The sequence below is a fragment of the Vanessa tameamea genome, chromosome 4 (assembly GCF_037043105.1).
Source record: "Vanessa tameamea isolate UH-Manoa-2023 chromosome 4, ilVanTame1 primary haplotype, whole genome shotgun sequence".
NCBI lineage: Eukaryota > Metazoa > Arthropoda > Insecta > Lepidoptera > Nymphalidae > Vanessa > Vanessa tameamea.
Window position 1 is genome coordinate 13,654,814 of NC_087312.1, and position 18,857 is coordinate 13,673,670.

At 35.8% G+C, this 18,857-nt stretch overlaps 3 protein-coding genes across 4 annotated transcripts; 2 read left to right on the forward strand and 1 right to left on the reverse strand.

The window, feature by feature from the left end:
• Positions 1-701: 701 nt before the first annotated feature.
• On the forward strand, positions 702-3,824 carry LOC113395808 (uncharacterized). The gene is made up of 4 exons (XM_026633500.2): positions 702-773; positions 1,875-2,071; positions 3,056-3,152; positions 3,780-3,824. The coding sequence occupies exons 1-4, from the start codon at positions 702-704 to the stop codon at positions 3,822-3,824; spliced, it is 411 nt and encodes a 136-aa protein (XP_026489285.2).
• On the reverse strand, positions 3,494-8,836 carry LOC113395845 (importin subunit alpha-4). The gene is made up of 7 exons (XM_026633555.2): positions 8,531-8,836; positions 7,742-8,440; positions 6,243-6,485; positions 5,366-5,638; positions 4,783-4,959; positions 4,060-4,634; positions 3,494-3,924 (listed from the first exon to the last, which is right to left on the reverse strand). Exons 1-6 carry the CDS (start codon positions 8,591-8,593, stop codon positions 4,551-4,553), a joined length of 1,539 nt encoding a protein of 512 aa, XP_026489340.1. The 5' UTR covers positions 8,594-8,836; the 3' UTR covers positions 3,494-3,924; positions 4,060-4,550.
• Positions 8,837-9,522: 686 nt separating this feature from the next.
• On the forward strand, positions 9,523-13,753 carry LOC113395848 (uncharacterized). Of its 2 annotated transcripts, none has more exons than XM_026633558.2 (5): positions 9,523-9,750; positions 10,236-10,436; positions 11,286-11,490; positions 11,617-11,847; positions 11,942-13,753. In XM_026633558.2, the coding sequence occupies exons 1-5, from the start codon at positions 9,661-9,663 to the stop codon at positions 12,064-12,066; spliced, it is 852 nt and encodes a 283-aa protein (XP_026489343.1). In that variant the 5' UTR covers positions 9,523-9,660; the 3' UTR covers positions 12,067-13,753. The 2 variants fall into 2 exon arrangements, with proteins under 2 accessions (XP_026489343.1, XP_026489344.1); XM_026633559.2 differs by having other exon boundaries at positions 11,322-11,490.
• The last annotated feature ends 5,104 nt before the right edge of the window (positions 13,754-18,857 follow it).

Below are 18,857 nucleotides of genomic sequence, written 5' to 3' on the forward strand. Positions count from 1 at the left end.
TCGGTAGCAAAAAAGACTACTTCCAGAGTCTCTAATGTTTCAAATACGCAGTTTTTTTGTGCATAAATGTGGTATGCGCTTGGAGTAGCCTGTGGAGCTATGTATGACGTAATGATGGCGTGCAGATGTTGTATACGCTTGGAGTGGCTATCTAGTGACTAGCGTCGTAACGACAAACAGATCTGCTGCTACAGTAGTTATGGTGTGGTACTAAACCAGTGGCGTAGCACAGGTCGCCAGCACCCGGTGCGGATTCCAAATTTACCGCCCTCTTATTTTTGCAATCGTTATCGAGTTTGAAGTCGAAATAACGGGCGGTTTTCGACATTTTGGTATTACGAGTAACACTTTTGACAGATAATTTTATTTTTTTATCTTTTGTCAGTTAATTTCTTATCGAGTTTGAACTCACTTGATTTATTTAGGTGAGAGCAAGTGAAACTTTATTTTGACAATTAACTATTAAGCGTGTGAGGCAAAAAATTTAATTTCTTTAAAAAAAGTTAAACCTCCGCAGCGCCGCCCCCGGCAAAGTGCCACCCGGTGCGGACCGTATCCTCCCCCCCCCCCATGCTACGCCACTGTATTAAACAGTAACTAGGTATAACAAGAAACCATAGTATCGTATTTAATCGATTCAACCATTGCTCATATTTAGGTTCAAAAGTCTATTTCGTGTAATTGTTTGAACCGTAGGTATAATGTTATCTCGAAGAGAAAAGTTATTAGTGCAGCCTTGGGAAGATCGTCGATATAAGGACCATAGACAAAAGGTACTTTAATTTATGTTATATTTGAAATTAAATTAGCAAATTGTATGTATTGGCTCTTGTTTCTATACAATACTGACTCGGCACCTCCCATCATTCACTTGGCAACTTATCATACAAGACGATAAAGAAAATTTTACTTAATTAATTAAACATATAATATATATTCATTAGCTTATAATCTTAGTTATGCGAACATAACAGCAGCGGCGGCCTTAGGGGGTGGCGAACAGGGCAATCGCCCGGGGCCTCGCTCTTGCAGGGGCCTCGCGCAAAAATCCAAGCAAAATTGAAATAGATTTTTTATTTAAAACTTTTGTTTTTGATTATAAAATAACAGTAAATTAAAATAAAGTTAGTTAACTAATTCATTAATTCTGAATATAATTGATACTATCGCGCCTCGAAACACTTGAAGATAGGTCTTTTAATAGCATAGCTCTCGGCCCATGCTTTAATAAAATATTTTAATTTAAGGAAGACGCCAAAAACAACAATTTAAAAAAACTGAATTTCTTAATTTTGTAATTCTTTCAATGTCAAATATTTTTAAAGTACACAAATTGTATTTATTTGTATAACTCTACCATCTCTCGTCAAACATAACAAATACCTAAACCAAACAACCACACCTACTTTCGAATCACATACATACTTTTCACCGAGGACAGGGAGCCTCACAATGGCTAAGGCCGCCGCTGCATAAAAGCCCTATTTAACTCAGGATACGGTTGCAAAAACCGTTAATGGCCAAGTCTGAGATAGTCTGTGAGGAACCTCATAGGCCTCTCGAAAATACTTATTTTTAGAGATGAGATGATGCGAGAACATCGGTGCAAGCAGGCACTGTTATGTAAATGTAAGTAGTATATTCCGTTCTAATACAATCATTCCTTCCGCAACGAATAATTAATATTGGATATCATAAAGGTATAAATAATAATCTTTACCGTCTTGTCCCAAATAGAAGACGGGCAAAAGTAGTCATATAAAGATACACAGAGAAAAAATACATAGATATACATCCTCCATGTAAATCGGGCGGCCTCCGAGGGCCGTGTCGACTATCGAGCTAAGGCGCTAAGAGCCGAGCCGCCGCCGCAGGTGCGCGGCGCGCGCGCGGCCGTGGACGCGGCCGCCCCGCCGGCGCGCCCGCACGTCGCGCTGAAGCTCAAGAAGTGCCAGCGCGAGCGCGAGCGCCGCGACAAGCTGTGCGCGGACAACTTCAGCCTGCTGCAGCGCCTCGCGCACGTCATGGCCGTCAACCGCCTCGACAACCATTGGGACCGACCGCTGCCTGAGTACGTTTGCATCACGATTGCCTACTATTTTATATGCACTGTGACTACTTTGGCGCGTCGTAATGGACTCGATTGAGCGGAATTATGTATGAGACTTATTTTTTAAAAAAATGCAAATATAGGCACTTTTTTAAAGAGGCTTAAATAATATGATAGATAAATCTTTTAGATTCGTACTTTACTTTCAGATTTTACAACGCTGAAGTTAACGTATCCAAAACCAGTTATTTTATCTCAAACTTAGGCTCTAAATATGTCAATATTGTTCTTAGTATAGATTGTGATTACTTTAACACTATTTGTTTATATTGAAGTAAAAGTGAAAAAATATATAATAGATACGATAAATAATAATGTTAGAAGGATAGCGGTGGTCGCCTGCCACTTACCCTAAGATTACTTATTTAACAATACCTACCCTTGTTACTTAAGGATACTAAGGTAACGGACTTATGTTCTGATTCAGTTCATTGCCAACTTGAAATATGTATTTTTTCTACTTAATAAATGTTAATTTATTATAATTATGTATATGGCGAATGCTGTATAACGTTTATTCATATATAGGTGCTTTGTCCACGTATGTATATACTACATACTCTATTCCAAGGGGAGTAAAGCCAAATAAACAACATTTGACCACAAATTGACGTGATATAATTGGCTAAGAGTTTGATTAATCTATGATATCCATTACGGATTTGCGAAGAAATGGCGTTTTGAACGTCGACGAAACTTATCGGAATTTTGAAAGTAAAATTAAAGTTGTATTATAAATACAGATATATTAATCATAAACTCTCAGTAGTGCACAATGTAGCTGAGTTATTAGCAAATCGCATGAAATACGTAAATCTAAGGCTCGTTTATCTTTTTTTCTACTTCAATTGGAATACGCTACAGGTGTCATAAGATAATAATTATAAGTGTATGAAGTATTTTTATTATAAAAATATTTCTCAAATAATTGCACGATTCCCTCAGCTGCCACCGGAAGGCGGGGCGGCGCTGCGCGCGCGACGCGCCCCCCCGCCCCCGCGCCCCCGCCGCGCGCTGCTTCGCTTGCGAGCACCGAAAACAGGTCCCTTGGTGTATTTCGTTCTCATCAAGTACACACATGGAAATTCCATTATTTAATTCGTTCTGAAGGATAAAGTCGACTAGTCGTTTTAAAATCTAGTCCATATGTAAAATTTATTTATCTTGACTAATTCTATGACTGGAAGAGGATTAATATAATTAGCATTTTTAACTATTCATATGGAAGTAAAAACGACCGACTTTACTTATTACTAAACATAAATCGGGTCAATAGTTACAAGCTGATTTTTCTTTTTTTTCAGAAGAACAACACTTTCGAAGCACTCGAAGATGAACTCAAACTGCCTTCAATTTTTTAACAATGATTAAATAAAATACGAGTAATATTGGACAGAATTTATTGATATATAGTTACAAATGGGTTCAATGTCAGAACATAATTTCACAACTATAAAAGGCGACACGCCGGCCTTCCGCGGACGACGGTCGCTTTCCGGGTTAAAAATCGAAACATAAATACTATGTTATATCAAAAGCATATCTTCGGTAAGCGGAGTACACGCTCGCGTACGTCGCGGCACTTAACTTTAAAGCTATCCACTTCTCGTCCTCTCTATAATATACGAAAACGAAAAACAAAATGAAACATTTTCAAACATCACAATAGAGTCGTATCACTCGCGCCTCGCCCCTTGAACCTCTCGCCGGATAACGCTCGATTATCGATATCTGACGATTTTAGAAAACGAATAACAATCGATTACATGTAAACTAGACTCGTTCGTGAACTCACCGGAACCTACTATGATACACTAACGGCCTCCGCTAGTCGGAGCGCGCGACTCTCGGGGCTCGCTCTGTGAAACTTCGTCGACCAACGACACGACGACGACGACGACGACGACGACGACGACGACGACAGTCGGAAGTTTCACTCTTCGAGATACAGAGCGCGACCCGAATATATTCTGTAGCGAGCTCAATAAAATATCCCTATTAATTGAATACCAACATGAAGATAGACGGCGCTTGGGACGCCTACCGTTTAAACATTTTAACAATAGTTCACGCGCACGGCCGCTATAAATGTTACTCTGGACTGTGTAATTTTTACAAATCGGGCCACCGACCGATCCCCATCGTTTTTACGTTGACGGACACGATTCTATTATGACGAGTCAATCGAGTACCTGTTTCGGCTCGCGGGCAATTCATTAATTATTATAGTAGGAAAGTTTTGCATTTCATAACACATTTCATCGGAAGCACATCGATTAACCGTCGACAAATAGATTCGCATGCACAATTGTTTAATTCATTAGTGAGTAGTGAATCCAGTCGTAGCGCCCACACACGACGGCGGCGGTGACGGTGGTGACGGTGACGGCGGTGGCGGCGGTGACGGCGGCGACGCGGTGGTGTCGGCGCGACGGCGCGTTCAGAAGCGGAAGGCGTCGTGGTTCGCCGGCTCGAAGGCGAAGGCCTGGTCGACGGCGGCCGGAACCAACGTCGCATCCTCCTCCTAAAAATATTTATAAGTTGAATATAACAAATGCTACAGCTTCAATAGACAACATTCTATGAGATACTCCTTTGTAATATCGATGTACAATATAACGATGCCACAAAAATGACTAGTATCGAGAATCCTCCGCCTAGCAAAGACCGACCTCTGCCGCGAAGTACTGCTCGATGATGTCGTAGGCCATCTTGTAGATCTCGATCTTCTCGTGGCCCTGCAGCTCCTCTATCTTGTCGATGCCGCCGCACTCCTCGATCATGGTCGCGACTTGCTCCGCGCTGTCGCCCGCCATCTTCAGCATGTTACTGAGTCCGTCCAGCACCACCTGATGTGACAACACTTCTTTATAAAATTCATTATAGTTAATTAGTTTGGTGATCACAAATGTATTTCAAGATTACAATAATTATCATTATAATTTAATGGTTACATACAAAGAAGTTTTATTACTTAAAGATAAACCGTAAAGCAAGAGAAACCTAAAACAATATTTTTTTATTTGCATAAAAATAATATATAATGGAGACATTGACTGATTCTTTACAGGAATCAACATAATATACTCATCATCATTATCAACTGTCTAATCTATCAAATAAAACTTTCGAAAGGAGTTAAAACATTGTTTTATTATATTGATTATGAACACAAAGTTCTAGAGACAGTTTTATACAAAAATATGAGGTGAGAGTAAAAATAAATGAATGTATATAAATGGTTGTTCAACTCACATTGATGACCTGTGTGTCCTTGCAGGAGAGCAGGTTGCAGAAGGGGGGGATGACTCCGCACTGTATGAGCGCTGCGACCTGCTCCTTGGAGCCGCTGATGCTGAGATTGGAAACTGCCCACGCTGCCTCCTTCTGCGTCTGGAACTCGCCCTTGCTGAGGTTCTCCACGATCTTGGGCAGCAGACCCGCGTCGATGACGGCCTGCACTTGTTGCTTATTTCCCGCCGTGATGTTGGACAGGAACCAGACTGCTTCTTTGCAGATCTTCTCTTTCTATTGATTTACAGATAACTTATGTTATTGTCCAGTTTTTCGTGGTTTTATTGTTTGTTTATTTATATAAAATTAAAATATAATAACAATGATAAATATTTTATACACCATTTTACACCATTAGTTCTTTATGTTATTATTTTGAGTTATTAAAGTAATATTACATGTTAAAATAAAAGTAAGTAAAGCAATTTTTTTAACTAAGAATTTCAATATAAAAACCCTATTCTTTCATTTTGGTGTTACCCAGGATTTGAACCCAGTTTCGTAATCATATATATAACATCATAATAAGCTAGATAAATACTAAGATGACAGCATTCATTAATTTTAAGTTGTTTGATAGAATGTAAAATCATATAAAAACATTTGTTAAAGTACCCTAGTGTATATATATATATATATATAATGAAGATTTGTTTGGGAAGACATAAGTTGTCTTATTTCCTACTAAAAAGCCTCCTTAAGAGTATCCTCTAAGGATACTTTTTAGTAGGAAGCTTTTGACTAAGATATTTATAAGCTTTTACTGATTAATTTTGTTGTGCATAATGATATGTATTTCATTCAATGAGACTAAAACTGCTGTAAAGAAAATACTCACTGGATGTGACAATAAGGCCGGGAAGTGAGATAGAGCATCACAATTGAGCACAACTTGGGTCTGTTCATCTGTTCCTGTTACAATGTTGCCTACAGCTCTGAGAGCGGCTGTCTGCGTTTTGACCTCCTTGTGTGATAGCAGTGGTATCAACTTTGGAACTATACCAGAATCAATAACCATTTGGATTTGTTCATTACCTCCATCTGTTAAATAACTAATTGCCCATACTGTGTCTACTAAGATCTGAAATAAATATAAACATAGATTAGTATTTACAAGTTTTCTTTTGTGTCAAATAACTGTTTTTAAAGTAATTAGGTAGCTAATCAGTCACTTGCTTTGGCCCAATATTCAAGATAAGATTTACATTGCTCCTCTAATTATTTTTATATAAATAATAGTGCTTTGAATGTATCTAACAGTTGTTTAATTTCATTTTATGTAACTTAGTCTACAAAATGAATCAATAATGACATTTGAAGCTTTTTTCAAAAACCAAGAGTATATTGTACTTAAGTAATTGGTAATGCTATAAAATAATATATTTTAAACCCAAAGAGATAAAACACCAAACAGCTTTAGCAAAACTGCCATTTCTGTTCTACATAAACTCTAAGCTTATTTGACAAAACTATAAGACTTGCTTACTCTTTTTACCCATACATTAGAACGAAATAGCAATAGTAAGAGTATCAGAACTAAAAAATAATAGAAAATTTTTGATTTGTTATTTAGCTTGAAAATGCTTTCATAAATATGTACTTGGTGTCCTTAACCCTTTGGCTTTGTACAAGCCTATCTGAGTAGATACAACTCATCAATAATCAGCAGCAATACTACGTAGTATTGTACAGGCAAAAGAGACAACATCTAAGTTCATCACAGACAATTAATGCTACTTAGTGCCATTATCTATGTGCAGTAGTGACCACTCACCATCTTCCAGTCTTTCTACATATACAAAAATTAAAAAAATATAATGATACAAATTAATCTCTCTTATTAACATAGTTAATGAGACACTACAGTAAGCCATTGTGCTAATTAAAAACAAAACAACAAATGTATGAAAAGTAACATTATTAATAGTAGCATTATTGAAACTAACAAATTATTAAAATATTTTTACTTTAATATATAAAAACAATGGACATAATTGGAAGAAAATAAACATATTTTAAAACAAAGACACTGTTACAAGTGTCACAACCTGAGGAGTGTTTTTTTTAGTGTAAATAGTACACTATTCCTTCTTTCTTTATAAATAGTTGTTGGTGCAATAGTTAGACTCAATCAATAAGTTAGGGATATTTTTATTTTTCTAGTGATGCTGTTTCAAATAATACAATTATAAAAAACACTGTTCAAATACTTGATTTTCTAATAAATTAGTTAGTTTTTATCAACTTGTATGATTTAAAAAGTAACTTTAAATGTTATGCAATTTTGTTATGTATTTGAATATGTTATTATTTGTAAATAGAAAAAAGAAAACTTACATTGGTGTCCGTGTGTGTAATGAGCATGTTCAGGGCTGGCAAAATTTCCTGAATAGTCTTGACAGGTGGTGGTGGATCCTTACTTCTACACAGGTTTACAATAACCCATGTCACATTGCGAAGGAAGGAAATGGGGATGTCTGGCTTAATGAAGCTAAGAAGGGGTTTGACCACTCCTAATTCGACAACCAAGTCTCGCAGTACTGGGCCATCACCGATAATGTTACCAAGAGCCCATACAGCCTGTTCACACACATTCTCATGAGGGGACATGAGCAATTGCAAGAAGAGAGGCACCGCACCCGCGTGAACAACTTTGTTGGTCTGTGCAGACGTACCGGATGCGATGTTTGTAAGGGCCCATGCAGCTTCAAATTGTAGGGTCGGATTATCCGTCCTCGAAAGGCACTGAACGAGTATAGGTAGTATTCCAGTTCTAATCAAGTCGTCTATCGGTGGATTCTTATCGGAGGACAATAGTTTTCTACATTGCTGAACGGCTGCCAACTGCGCTGCGGGGTTTTCAACGTTAGCTGCTTTCATAATCAATTCCTGTAAGTCGGTAGACGCAAGTGTCCTATCGATGTCATCCTCGTCTGTTGAGTAGCTAACGGGAACATTTCTTCGTTTTTGTAGCGTTTCTTCCCTTTTATTCTTCCTTAATTCGACTGTCACTTCGTTCCTCCGCCTGCGCATTTCCTAAAATAACCCACGCAAACATGTTATCCAGTAAGATTGTTATTTTCGTATAAATAATTTTATGTTCGTATTTTCTATTTGTATACTTACATCAACATCTTTGCCAGTATTCTTGAAAACATGCATGCGGTGTTTCATTTGGTCAGTCGCCATTTTATTGTGATCGTAGTCGTGGTGGCCAAATGATTATACGTAGTACACAATGAAATAAAGAAACAATTTAAAAGAATAATGTAGATAACTAATCAAACATGTTTTAACGTCACTATAAGCGTTGGTGATTCATTAACCTCTCCATAGAATATTCCACAAAACGAAATCGTCCGTTTTCTTCCTATCTTCTTGAATTCTTTCTTTTTTAATGCCATAAATAATTTATTTTACATCTTTCTATCAAAATTTGTCTATGGTATATTTAAGCTGTATACATAAAGAAACTTAATTATTTATACTTTAGGCTACGTTTGCACAGTACATTTTGGAAGATTAAATGTTAACATTCTTAATATTTATACATAAAATTATACATAATTATTAATAGACATATACGTAATTATTTTATTTATCGACTAGTATAAAATAGAAATGCTTATTACAATAACTTTTCAAATGATTTAAGTGTTTATAAATGAGAGTTTATATGTGGACATTTTTATTTTTATATAATTTTGAAATGCATATAATTGTTCTCTATTTGAATATAAAAACTAGCGACTCGCTCCTGGCTTCGCACGGGTGCAATTTAGTAATAATAAAAATGATATGATATAAATACAAATTATACCATATATAAACTTTTTAAAATTATATTATAGCCCAATTATAAAATTTATATCATAGTATAGTACAGGAGTAATGTATCATAATAATAATATGTATCTAACAAACCAATTTACCTCTTTATATTATTAGTATAGAAAACAGATAACTGTAATGACAGTTCGTAATATTGTTCACAAAAACATTTAATAACAATATAAAATTACATAATGTTTTTATAATAATTAATAAACTTATAAATCGGTACGATACTACTTATATTTTGAGTATCTTTGATTTAATTTAGATTCTTAGCTGGCAATCATTGAATAGCCAGTTAACAGTCAACACTGTTTTGATTTGCTTCCTCAACGATCAATACAATAAAATTAATACGGCGGATCTGCAGATTTTTCTGAGATAATTTCAATTTAATTCTTCTACTGAATAAATTATTAACCATGACTGTTTTAACAAAACCAAGTGCAATTATAAAGAAACCGGAGATAATTACTGATGCTCCTTTAGTTGAAAAACCAATCGGCGACGAGGTGCGTATTAACTAATTTTTATTTATTATTTTTTGAAATATCAAACAAATTATGATTTATTGCTTCAGTTAAATTTATATTTATATTATTTGCTTAAATACAGTAGAAATCTTTTTTATGAGTCTTAATATTTCTATAGTGAAATAGAGAGTAAAATCAATACTTTCATAGCCTTATGTGTACGCATCTAAAGCCTTAAGGAAATAATAAGTAGAATATCGATTTCCTATTAATATTGAATATTCGTACACTAATGAGAAGCTTATGTTTTATTATCCTAACAACAAAATGTGCAACTGCGCTTCATTTCCGCAATATATATGTGTACATAGAGTATCTCGCCCTTTTATAACTTTGAACATAATACAACTGGCGAGTACTTCGAAGAACTAATTATAAACTATTTAAAGAGATTTAAAAGTTTTTGAGCTTAAACAGTCTTCTTGATATATAAAGTATAATTTTGATAAACTGCTTTGATATAGGAAAAAATTGAAATACATTCAAATCCCGAATGGCCGAAGCGTTCATCCAATGGAGTGATGTGCTTATCACTTACTGCAACTCTGCTGGCTCTGCTGGGTTTCACCGGTGGCCTCTTGCTGTGCCGAGATATGTTGAAGCCTACTACTATCCGTCGCTACCAGGGCTACTGCTCCATACCGATTCCAAGTGATGACAAAGAGGTTTAAATTAATTTTGTATACTTTTCAAGCTTAAAAAATGTTCATCTTAATGACTTATAAGTTTATTTTTGATGAAAAGTTAATTTTTGTTTATGTATTTGATACTCATTTCATATCACTTGTTTTAACATAATATTCTCATCTACTCACTGTAGTGCATAACTTTTAAAAGGTAAGGTCTATTAAATTTTTGATATTATTGTAGTAGTTTAAAAAGATGAACAAGGATAAAAATGAGTAATTATGTATTCATTGAAAGTATGTAAATTAAAGATTATTTCGTGTGATTAGTGAGACGTCAACGATTTATCATGGCTGTTTTCATTCCATTTTTCTCCTCTGTGTAATCTGTGTCCGTTCAGCAAACAAATATTGTATAGCAGGTGAATCATATATTACCTTTTGTAGTGAGAAATTTGACATAGAAAGGCGGAGACAAAACATTGTGTTTGTATTCAACTGCTTTACAAAGTTTATTTGTAAACAGGATAGTCTAGTTCTATATGGTTTACAGAAGCAGAATAGCAGTCATGTTTCAAAAACATGTATACAACATAAACAATGGTTATGACTGTTTTGTAAACAGGATATTACTATTATCATGCTCTCATATAATTCAGTTCATATGCTGTTAATAATAAATATTAGTTCATATTCATTTTACACAAAACATTACAATGAAATACGATATTGCAGATGTTTCAGAGAGAATTTTATTAAAGTTTTATGAACATTTATGAGATTATAATACGATCTGGGCATTATTGTTATTTTAAACTTTTCACTGCTTTAAAGTGTGATGGAACTTGATGATTTTTTTTTATTTTTAATGTTTTAATAATCAATCAGACGATCGATCCCGGTTTCCGCACGCTGCCGCTGCAGTGGTCGACCGACGACATCCAGCTGATCAACGCCGAGCACTCGGGCGCCGACGAGCTGGAGGACGCGCTGCACGAGGAGCTCGACATCGGAGACACCGTCGAGAAGATCTCCGTCGTCAACAACGGCCACCGCGTCAACTTCATACACGACTTCAACGACAACACCACCGGTCAGCCTAACGCATATACATAATAAATATCATCCCAGTAACTGGATATCCGTAGCCAAACGAGCTGGACACCAGTCGCATATATCACAACGATTAACTCCTCCGGCTCGACTCGGTCCCGTCCAGGCATAATCGACGACGACCGCTGCTTCGTGATGGAGCTGGAGCCGGAGCTGGTGCTGACCCCGCAGCTGTTCATCTCGGGCCTGCAGAGCGGCGCGGAGTTCGACGTGTCGCGCGTGCGCAGCGAGCTGCGCGCCGCGCTGCCCGCGCTCACGGAGCTGCGCCGCGCCGCCGCCGAGCTGGCCGCGCGCTGCGCGCAGCGCCCCGTCTACCGCCTGCACCGCGACCAGGCCAGTGCGTACCGCGCGCCCGCATCGCCGTTGCGTTCACGATTTGACATAGACGTTTCCCACCGACTAGTAAAATTAATATTTTTTGTAAATTTTAGTCCGCAAGCGCTCGGCCGACGAGCCGACGCACGACTACATCCAGTTCTCGGGCAAGCACATCGAGGAGATCAAGATTGACAACTTGCCGGAGATCCTGGAGTACGAGAGGCAGACCAGAGCTTAGACTACCGACCTCGTGGACGTAGGGTATTCGGCGGTGCGAGTTTGTTATTATTATCCGGCTATATGATATGCCTTCTTATAATTGACCGTATCCTAAATTAGTGCCGCTACTAGGTAATGGTATCTCTTCATCTATTTTGTAACAGTGGCACACTAAAGAGAAAAAAAAAAATTGGAAACATCTATTGGAATCTAAATGACTTATTATAGAAGTCATAAATAACTTATCTTTCCTATGTAGCTTAGGAGGTAATAGAATTTGTGGTAAGGTAGAGAAAATTTTAAATATATCATCATATTCAAATAAAGAAAACAGTTGTCCTTTAAAACAATATTCGTTGTTTTCTATCGAATAAATAAATGCATAGAAATTGGTTTAAAAATAAGTTGAATTATGAGGTATATGACACAGGAAGGAAGTATAGAAATATGTATATCTATATATGAAGGCGTTATGTAACTTACTACATAACAGGATGGTAAATATACCTATGTCCACGACTCATTCTATCTATATTTGAATGTTTAGAATTAGTTCGTGATACATGTTTCTGCACACTATTGTTGTCTATATATAATCCTAGAATATCAATTGAACTATAAATTATGGCCATCCTATTATCTTTATTTTGTTTAAGCTAAGTCAATAATCATTGTCCATATATCATTTTAAACGAAGATCATTATTTTTACAAACACAAAATGTATTATTTCGGAATAAATATAATATAGTTGAGTTTACTTTAATATTTGCCAATAAAAAATGAATTTTGTATTCAGTTTAGCATTTATTTATTGGCTCAAAATATACTAGTTGGTGAAAAAATACCTTAAAACTGAGAAAAACTATGTAAAGACTATCTTCAACAATTCTTGTTATAATAATTATTATATTCTTTCTTGGGAATTTCTTCGAGTTAAACATTTTAATTCTTTTTTTGAATTGATTTTGCTATCGTAGACATCAAGCATGATGTATCGTATTTAAACTAGTCATTGCGTTATTTATGGTTTGTTGAACATTTTATTGAAATGGTATATAAATGATGTTCATAGGAAATTGATATTTCATGGGATAAAGTCAAATACTACAATTCAAAATTGAATATAATGATCATCAAAGAAGCTGGCTTTAATAATATAAATCAATGATATTTTTCCTACTCATTAATGCATTTCTTATTATTGATTAAATAGAGCTATTTAGTTGCTTATTATGTAAGTGTATTCGCAAGTTCTAGTGATTTATTAATATATTCCTTAATAAACGCACATAAAGGACATCCGTGTAATAAAAATATATTAAATATTTATCTATTAGGACCAAGTCCTGTAAAATCGAGTCTTTATGTCTAGCCGTAGACATTTAAGCGGTATCGTTAAGTACCATAGAGAGAATAATGACGTTGAAAGGCGGTTTTTCATGTCTACGTGTCTATGGGGATGTCTTAACATCATAATACCGATGTATTTTTAAATTAAGTTTAATATTGTAAAATGTGTTCTGTTATTTAGTTTGTAATTTAATTTAATTAATTACGAAACCTTTTATAAGTTAAGCTTTATATTAATTTTCTTGACGGTAATTATTGTGATATTTTCGTTTCTTATATGAGTACCGTCTTTGTAATCCACTATTTAGTTTATAATACTTTATGGCCATAGAATAAATGTCTATGTATTCAAAACGAGTTTTATTTTGATATTTTGTTTATATCCCTCAAAATTGTTTTGGCAAAATCCAATTTTTTAATTATTAATCTTATGATTATTATTCTCAAATCATAAGTAAATTCATAAAAAATAATTTTGCAGCAATGTATATGGTGAATTATTGAAGAATAAAATATTTAACAAGATATTTTTATTTATTAACTGATATTATTTTTAACCCAAAGGGAAATATGGAGCGATGTATTTTTTTGTAACCATTTAATGGACTTTGTACGCCCCATTAGCACTATTAAAGAAAAGATTAATTAAAAATCTTAATATTAACTTCAAAGGCAACGTTATTGAAATTAAAACCATAGTGCACATATAAATTTTTATGAAAATAAATAAATGCCACTGTCTTCAAGTTGAAAAGCGTCATACTTTGTCCTTCATATTTAAACAATAAAAGTTAAAGAATATGATCTATCTATAGTAAATATTTAAAGCTCTGCTATAAATAATGCATAATAGTGTACAAAACCTATGTAATAATAAATAAACGGGAATAAATTCGTATACGGGGGTGGCGCCATTGTGCGCGGACAAAACTTGGCAGAATATACGACGCGCGCTTTCTTCTACAGTTCCATTTTTGAATTTTATAGAATGCGCGCGTCCCATCGGCTTCGCGCCATTGATGTGCATACACGCTAGCAGCATTGTTGCCGCATGAATGGTTATTCTTTGATATTTCCACGTGAATTTTCTGATATATAGTTTTTTACGTTGTTGCGGAATTTTTCGTAATAAAATGCAACCATCGCATACACATGCTTTTAAAAATTTAAAAGGTATTTTAAAGTTGTTGATTTTTTATGAAGTATGACAATTTTCTAGTTTTTGACGTACAAATGTTTCTGCAATAGTTATAAAAGCTAATTAAGGTCTAGTAATGTTAATAAATGTATTTCTTGTTGATTCTCCTTTCACGTAGCAACGAGATAGTTACATGTCCTAAGGGCTTTATCACCTTAATCTGAATTATGAACTCGAAAAAAAAGATTGGGTGAGAGCGATCAAAAACCATTTTATTAGTATGTACTACAACAGGTTGGTCAGTGAGTTAATAATAATTTAAGTTGTGTAATGGAAATAGAATCATTTTTATATATAAGGTTTTTTGTGTTTGTAAGATATTTGAAGCATTTTTTCCCTCCTGTCGATAAGAGGACGTCTTTAAAAATACTGCCTATAAAAATAGGACTTTTGCTATATACGTCGCATAAATAACAAATTTATCCATCTTATCACAGTAGCTTGCTATTATATATTATATTATTAGGCTATAGATCCCAGGTTCAAAACCTAAGTCAGGTTAGTAAAGATCCCAGATTAGACCTAATGACTTTTTTTTTTTCGGTCGCACACCTTCCAGCCTCCGCGCGGAGCTCCTCGGCATTAAGGTCGGCCGGATCTTTTTTGGTAGGGTCGGCTCTTCCACCACCGGCGCCGCAGCCGGCACCTTTTTGAAGGCTCGGCTGCGCAGGGTCCACTCAAAGGCGAGCTCCCTATCTTCCTCCTCTTTGTTTTTTAGTTCAGCCCTAGCATGGCTGAGCCCGTTCTTTTTGTTGCCGCGGCGGTCGGCAGCGGGTCTCGACGAGTCGTGGTGTAAGCAGCAAAAGAAAGCGGCTTCCCTCAGGAAGTACGTGGCTGAGGGTGGCTCTAAGGCATCATTTATGATCCCCAGAGACCGGGCTTTCGGAAATGACAATAAAAAATTTTCAGTGAAAAATTACCCTTTCTGTTCTATATATATATGTACATAACGGGGCGAGGCGCAAATTTTCAGATTTAATGAAATATCTATAAATAGAGACCGAACCGGACGTGTGATGCGTCGACGGATGCAGGACAGAGGGCTCCAAAATCGCGCCGAACAACGGAAAGAGATTGGACAGCAGATGAATTAACTATAGAGGAAAAACTGAGAAAAAGTATCGAAAAACAAAAAAAAGCAGGTAAAAACGGGGGAAATCGTGAGTTTAAAAAATTACAAAATGCAGAGAGCAACTGAGAGAGCAAAGTATTATTTTATGAGATTTTTTTCGCGAAGTATACACGAAAAAATATTTTAAAATGTACTTCAGACCTACTGAACCTGACTTAGGAGGTTAGATTTTCCGTCATCAAATCCAGGCTGCAGTTTCAATGTCCACATCATATAGACATGAAATTAAAAAGAAAAAAAAAAAAGAAATGTTGTCTAAATATTAGAACGATTTAATTCTGAAGAGTTTTATAAATAAGTCATCTTTGAAGAATGCGTTGCAGTTTTTATTTTGTCACTTTTTTTGTCATTCACAATGGCGAATTATCAAAATCTTTTAATTTACCTCGTCGAGGTAATTTATTTAAAGTACTGTACTTAGTAGCTCTGTTTAAAATCAGCTACCAATAACGATTACACGGGGGCTAAACCCCTGCGGTAATTCGTTTGATGTTTATTATAACTTAATCATATTTATTGCGTCGATAAACATTAATTTAGTTGGATTTCATCAGATAATACCGCGTGTTATGTATACATCCACAACGGCCGCAGTCAATTAAGTCGATCAATTATTATTAATCCAAAATTACTATTCCACTTTCGTTGTGTTTGTTCGTGTTATGTTTATTGAGCTTACATTAGTTTCAACTTTAGATCGGAATGCACGGTTCGTATTAAGATATGCAAATCTTATTAGAAGAGTACGCTGGCTTTATCTTAAAGCGTTGCGATACAGTGATGTTTCCCCCTTTATAAGTGGCCATTGTATCGGAGATTGGGAGATATCTGTGTTCATGATCATTAGCAGTTTAATGTCTAATCCCATTGGATGTGTACTGCGCTGTCTGGAGGTATATAAAGAAAATCGAGCATCGAGGCGAGAGTGGATTTTGATCAAAGGAATCGGTAGGATTTAGTTTGTAAATTAAATTTGCGTTAGATTTAATACTGTCAGTAAGTCTCTTGTTATTTAAGACTAAGCACTCGTGTTAAATTTGAATACAGGTTCGAATTAATAATAAAGAAAGTACCTTTTTCTATAGGTAGGCGGAAGGGCAAGCGGGAAAACAGGCCACATGTTTGTAAGTGGTCACCACCGCCCATACATATTGGAAATATTAAGTATTCCTTACCTTGGGTTCCAAGCTGTTAGGTTCCTTATACTTGTAGTTTCACTGGCTGACTCAATGGTACCTACCCCGACGTTACTGCCCAAAGCCTTACTCTTACTACCACCAAGTTAATTGATAAGATGTTTTATAATCATTATAATGAGTTGAGATGACCAAATGAAATGCTAAGAACACCTGTTCCTATCCCGAAGATAGATCGACTAACCTAACCATTTATTTTGAGTTTATATTTCATCCCGTTATCGATGAAGCAATACATCGTTAGGAGTCTTGCGTGTGTCAATGTCACTATCCAACACGCATTGAAGCCGCGTGGTAAGCTCCGTACCTTCTATTCAAGAGAAGGCAAATGCAGGAGACATGACCAATACTAAATTGCAAATGTTATTATCTAAAATTAAAAATTAATATTTAATATAAGAAATCTTGTATTCGACAAAAATGTTAATAGATTCGCAAAGTTGCTTGCTGTGTTACCCTAACGCTGTGTTGTGACGAAAATTAATTTCGAAATTTTGTCGTGGAAAAGTTCGACGCTGCTTTCGACTCCTGTTTATGATAGAAAAATCTGTTCAATCGATCAATTATATATTTCTTATATTTATATACATAAGAATTATTAACATTAAGTCCTTAAATATAATATTTAATTTAATACTTCCCAGTTGAATTGCAATTCCGATCCTCTTGGCAAAAAACGAACCCGAACGAATCCCTACTGTCACCAGTGGAAGCTATAAGCCGAGTTATAAATACCTATAATGAAGGTTTTTGCAATACCATTCCAAGGTCCAATTGTTTCAACATGGGACAAAACCATACTTTTGAATAAGACAGGAATATTTTCATCGTTTGTTCGCTTCAACATTTTCCGCAGCGGCTCCGGATCTTAACATTGTTTCTCGGATATGAGACGGGGCCAGCGCGTTAACACATCCCACACTAGGGTCCTTCCTTGTTCCCAGGAAACCAATCTTAGTACATCGTCTTTTACTATCATCATGACAAATTTAATGGGGCTCAGTAAAGAGAACCGTGGCAGAAAAGTCAATGGCGAATGGCTGAAATACTGCTATGTATACTCGTAGAAGAGGGAAAGGCCGGAATGGTAACGCTTTTCCTCACGCCGATGCAACCACATGGAATGGTAAGTGTAGCTTGAGTCCAAGAATACTCATCAAGATATAATATTAGAATTTTTAGTAACACTAGTGAGGTTAGGATAAGGATATTTCCAGATTTGGCAAACGGCAGTGTTTTAAGCTATATGAAAATATTAGATGCCCATTCTTTTGATATTGTCCGAAAATATTTTAATTTTATCATTAAGAATACGCCTTCATCAAACAGTGGTGCACCAAGAAGGCAAAGATATATTGTTATATAAAATGTCGGTAAGGTTTTTCTGATTGAATAACTAATAAATATATTTAGTATATTCTAAAAAATATTTAAGAATGTGGACAAGCATATTTCTTCAAAATGTTACTTCTCTTGTGTCTGTAACTGGATCCCCCGATCAGTGGCGTAGATATAGTAGGGTTAGGTGGTGCAGTGCACCAGGACTCTGGAGCTCAGGGGGCTCTAACCTAAGCTTTGAAAAGAGTGGATCAGCCAACTCGCCAGCACCTGCAACTAGAAAACCTCGAACCTGCTCACAAGATTTTTTTTGCCTGTCTATAATTTAGAAGGGCAAGAAGACCCGATTCTTTTTCTATGCACAGGTTCTTGCTCACCTAGCTACGCCCCTGCCTCCGATATGATTCTTTACTATCTATTGTTTTGTTATAAGTTTGTTTATTGTAGATTATGATGTCAAGCATCTCGGTATTGTAGATTACTAACTACAACTACAAGTATACAGTTGTAAAGGCTAGCAGTTGTATTGTGGTTCAGTGGGAAGTTTAGTTAATTTGCATATCTTAATACGACGCTCGGATACCGTATGATTGA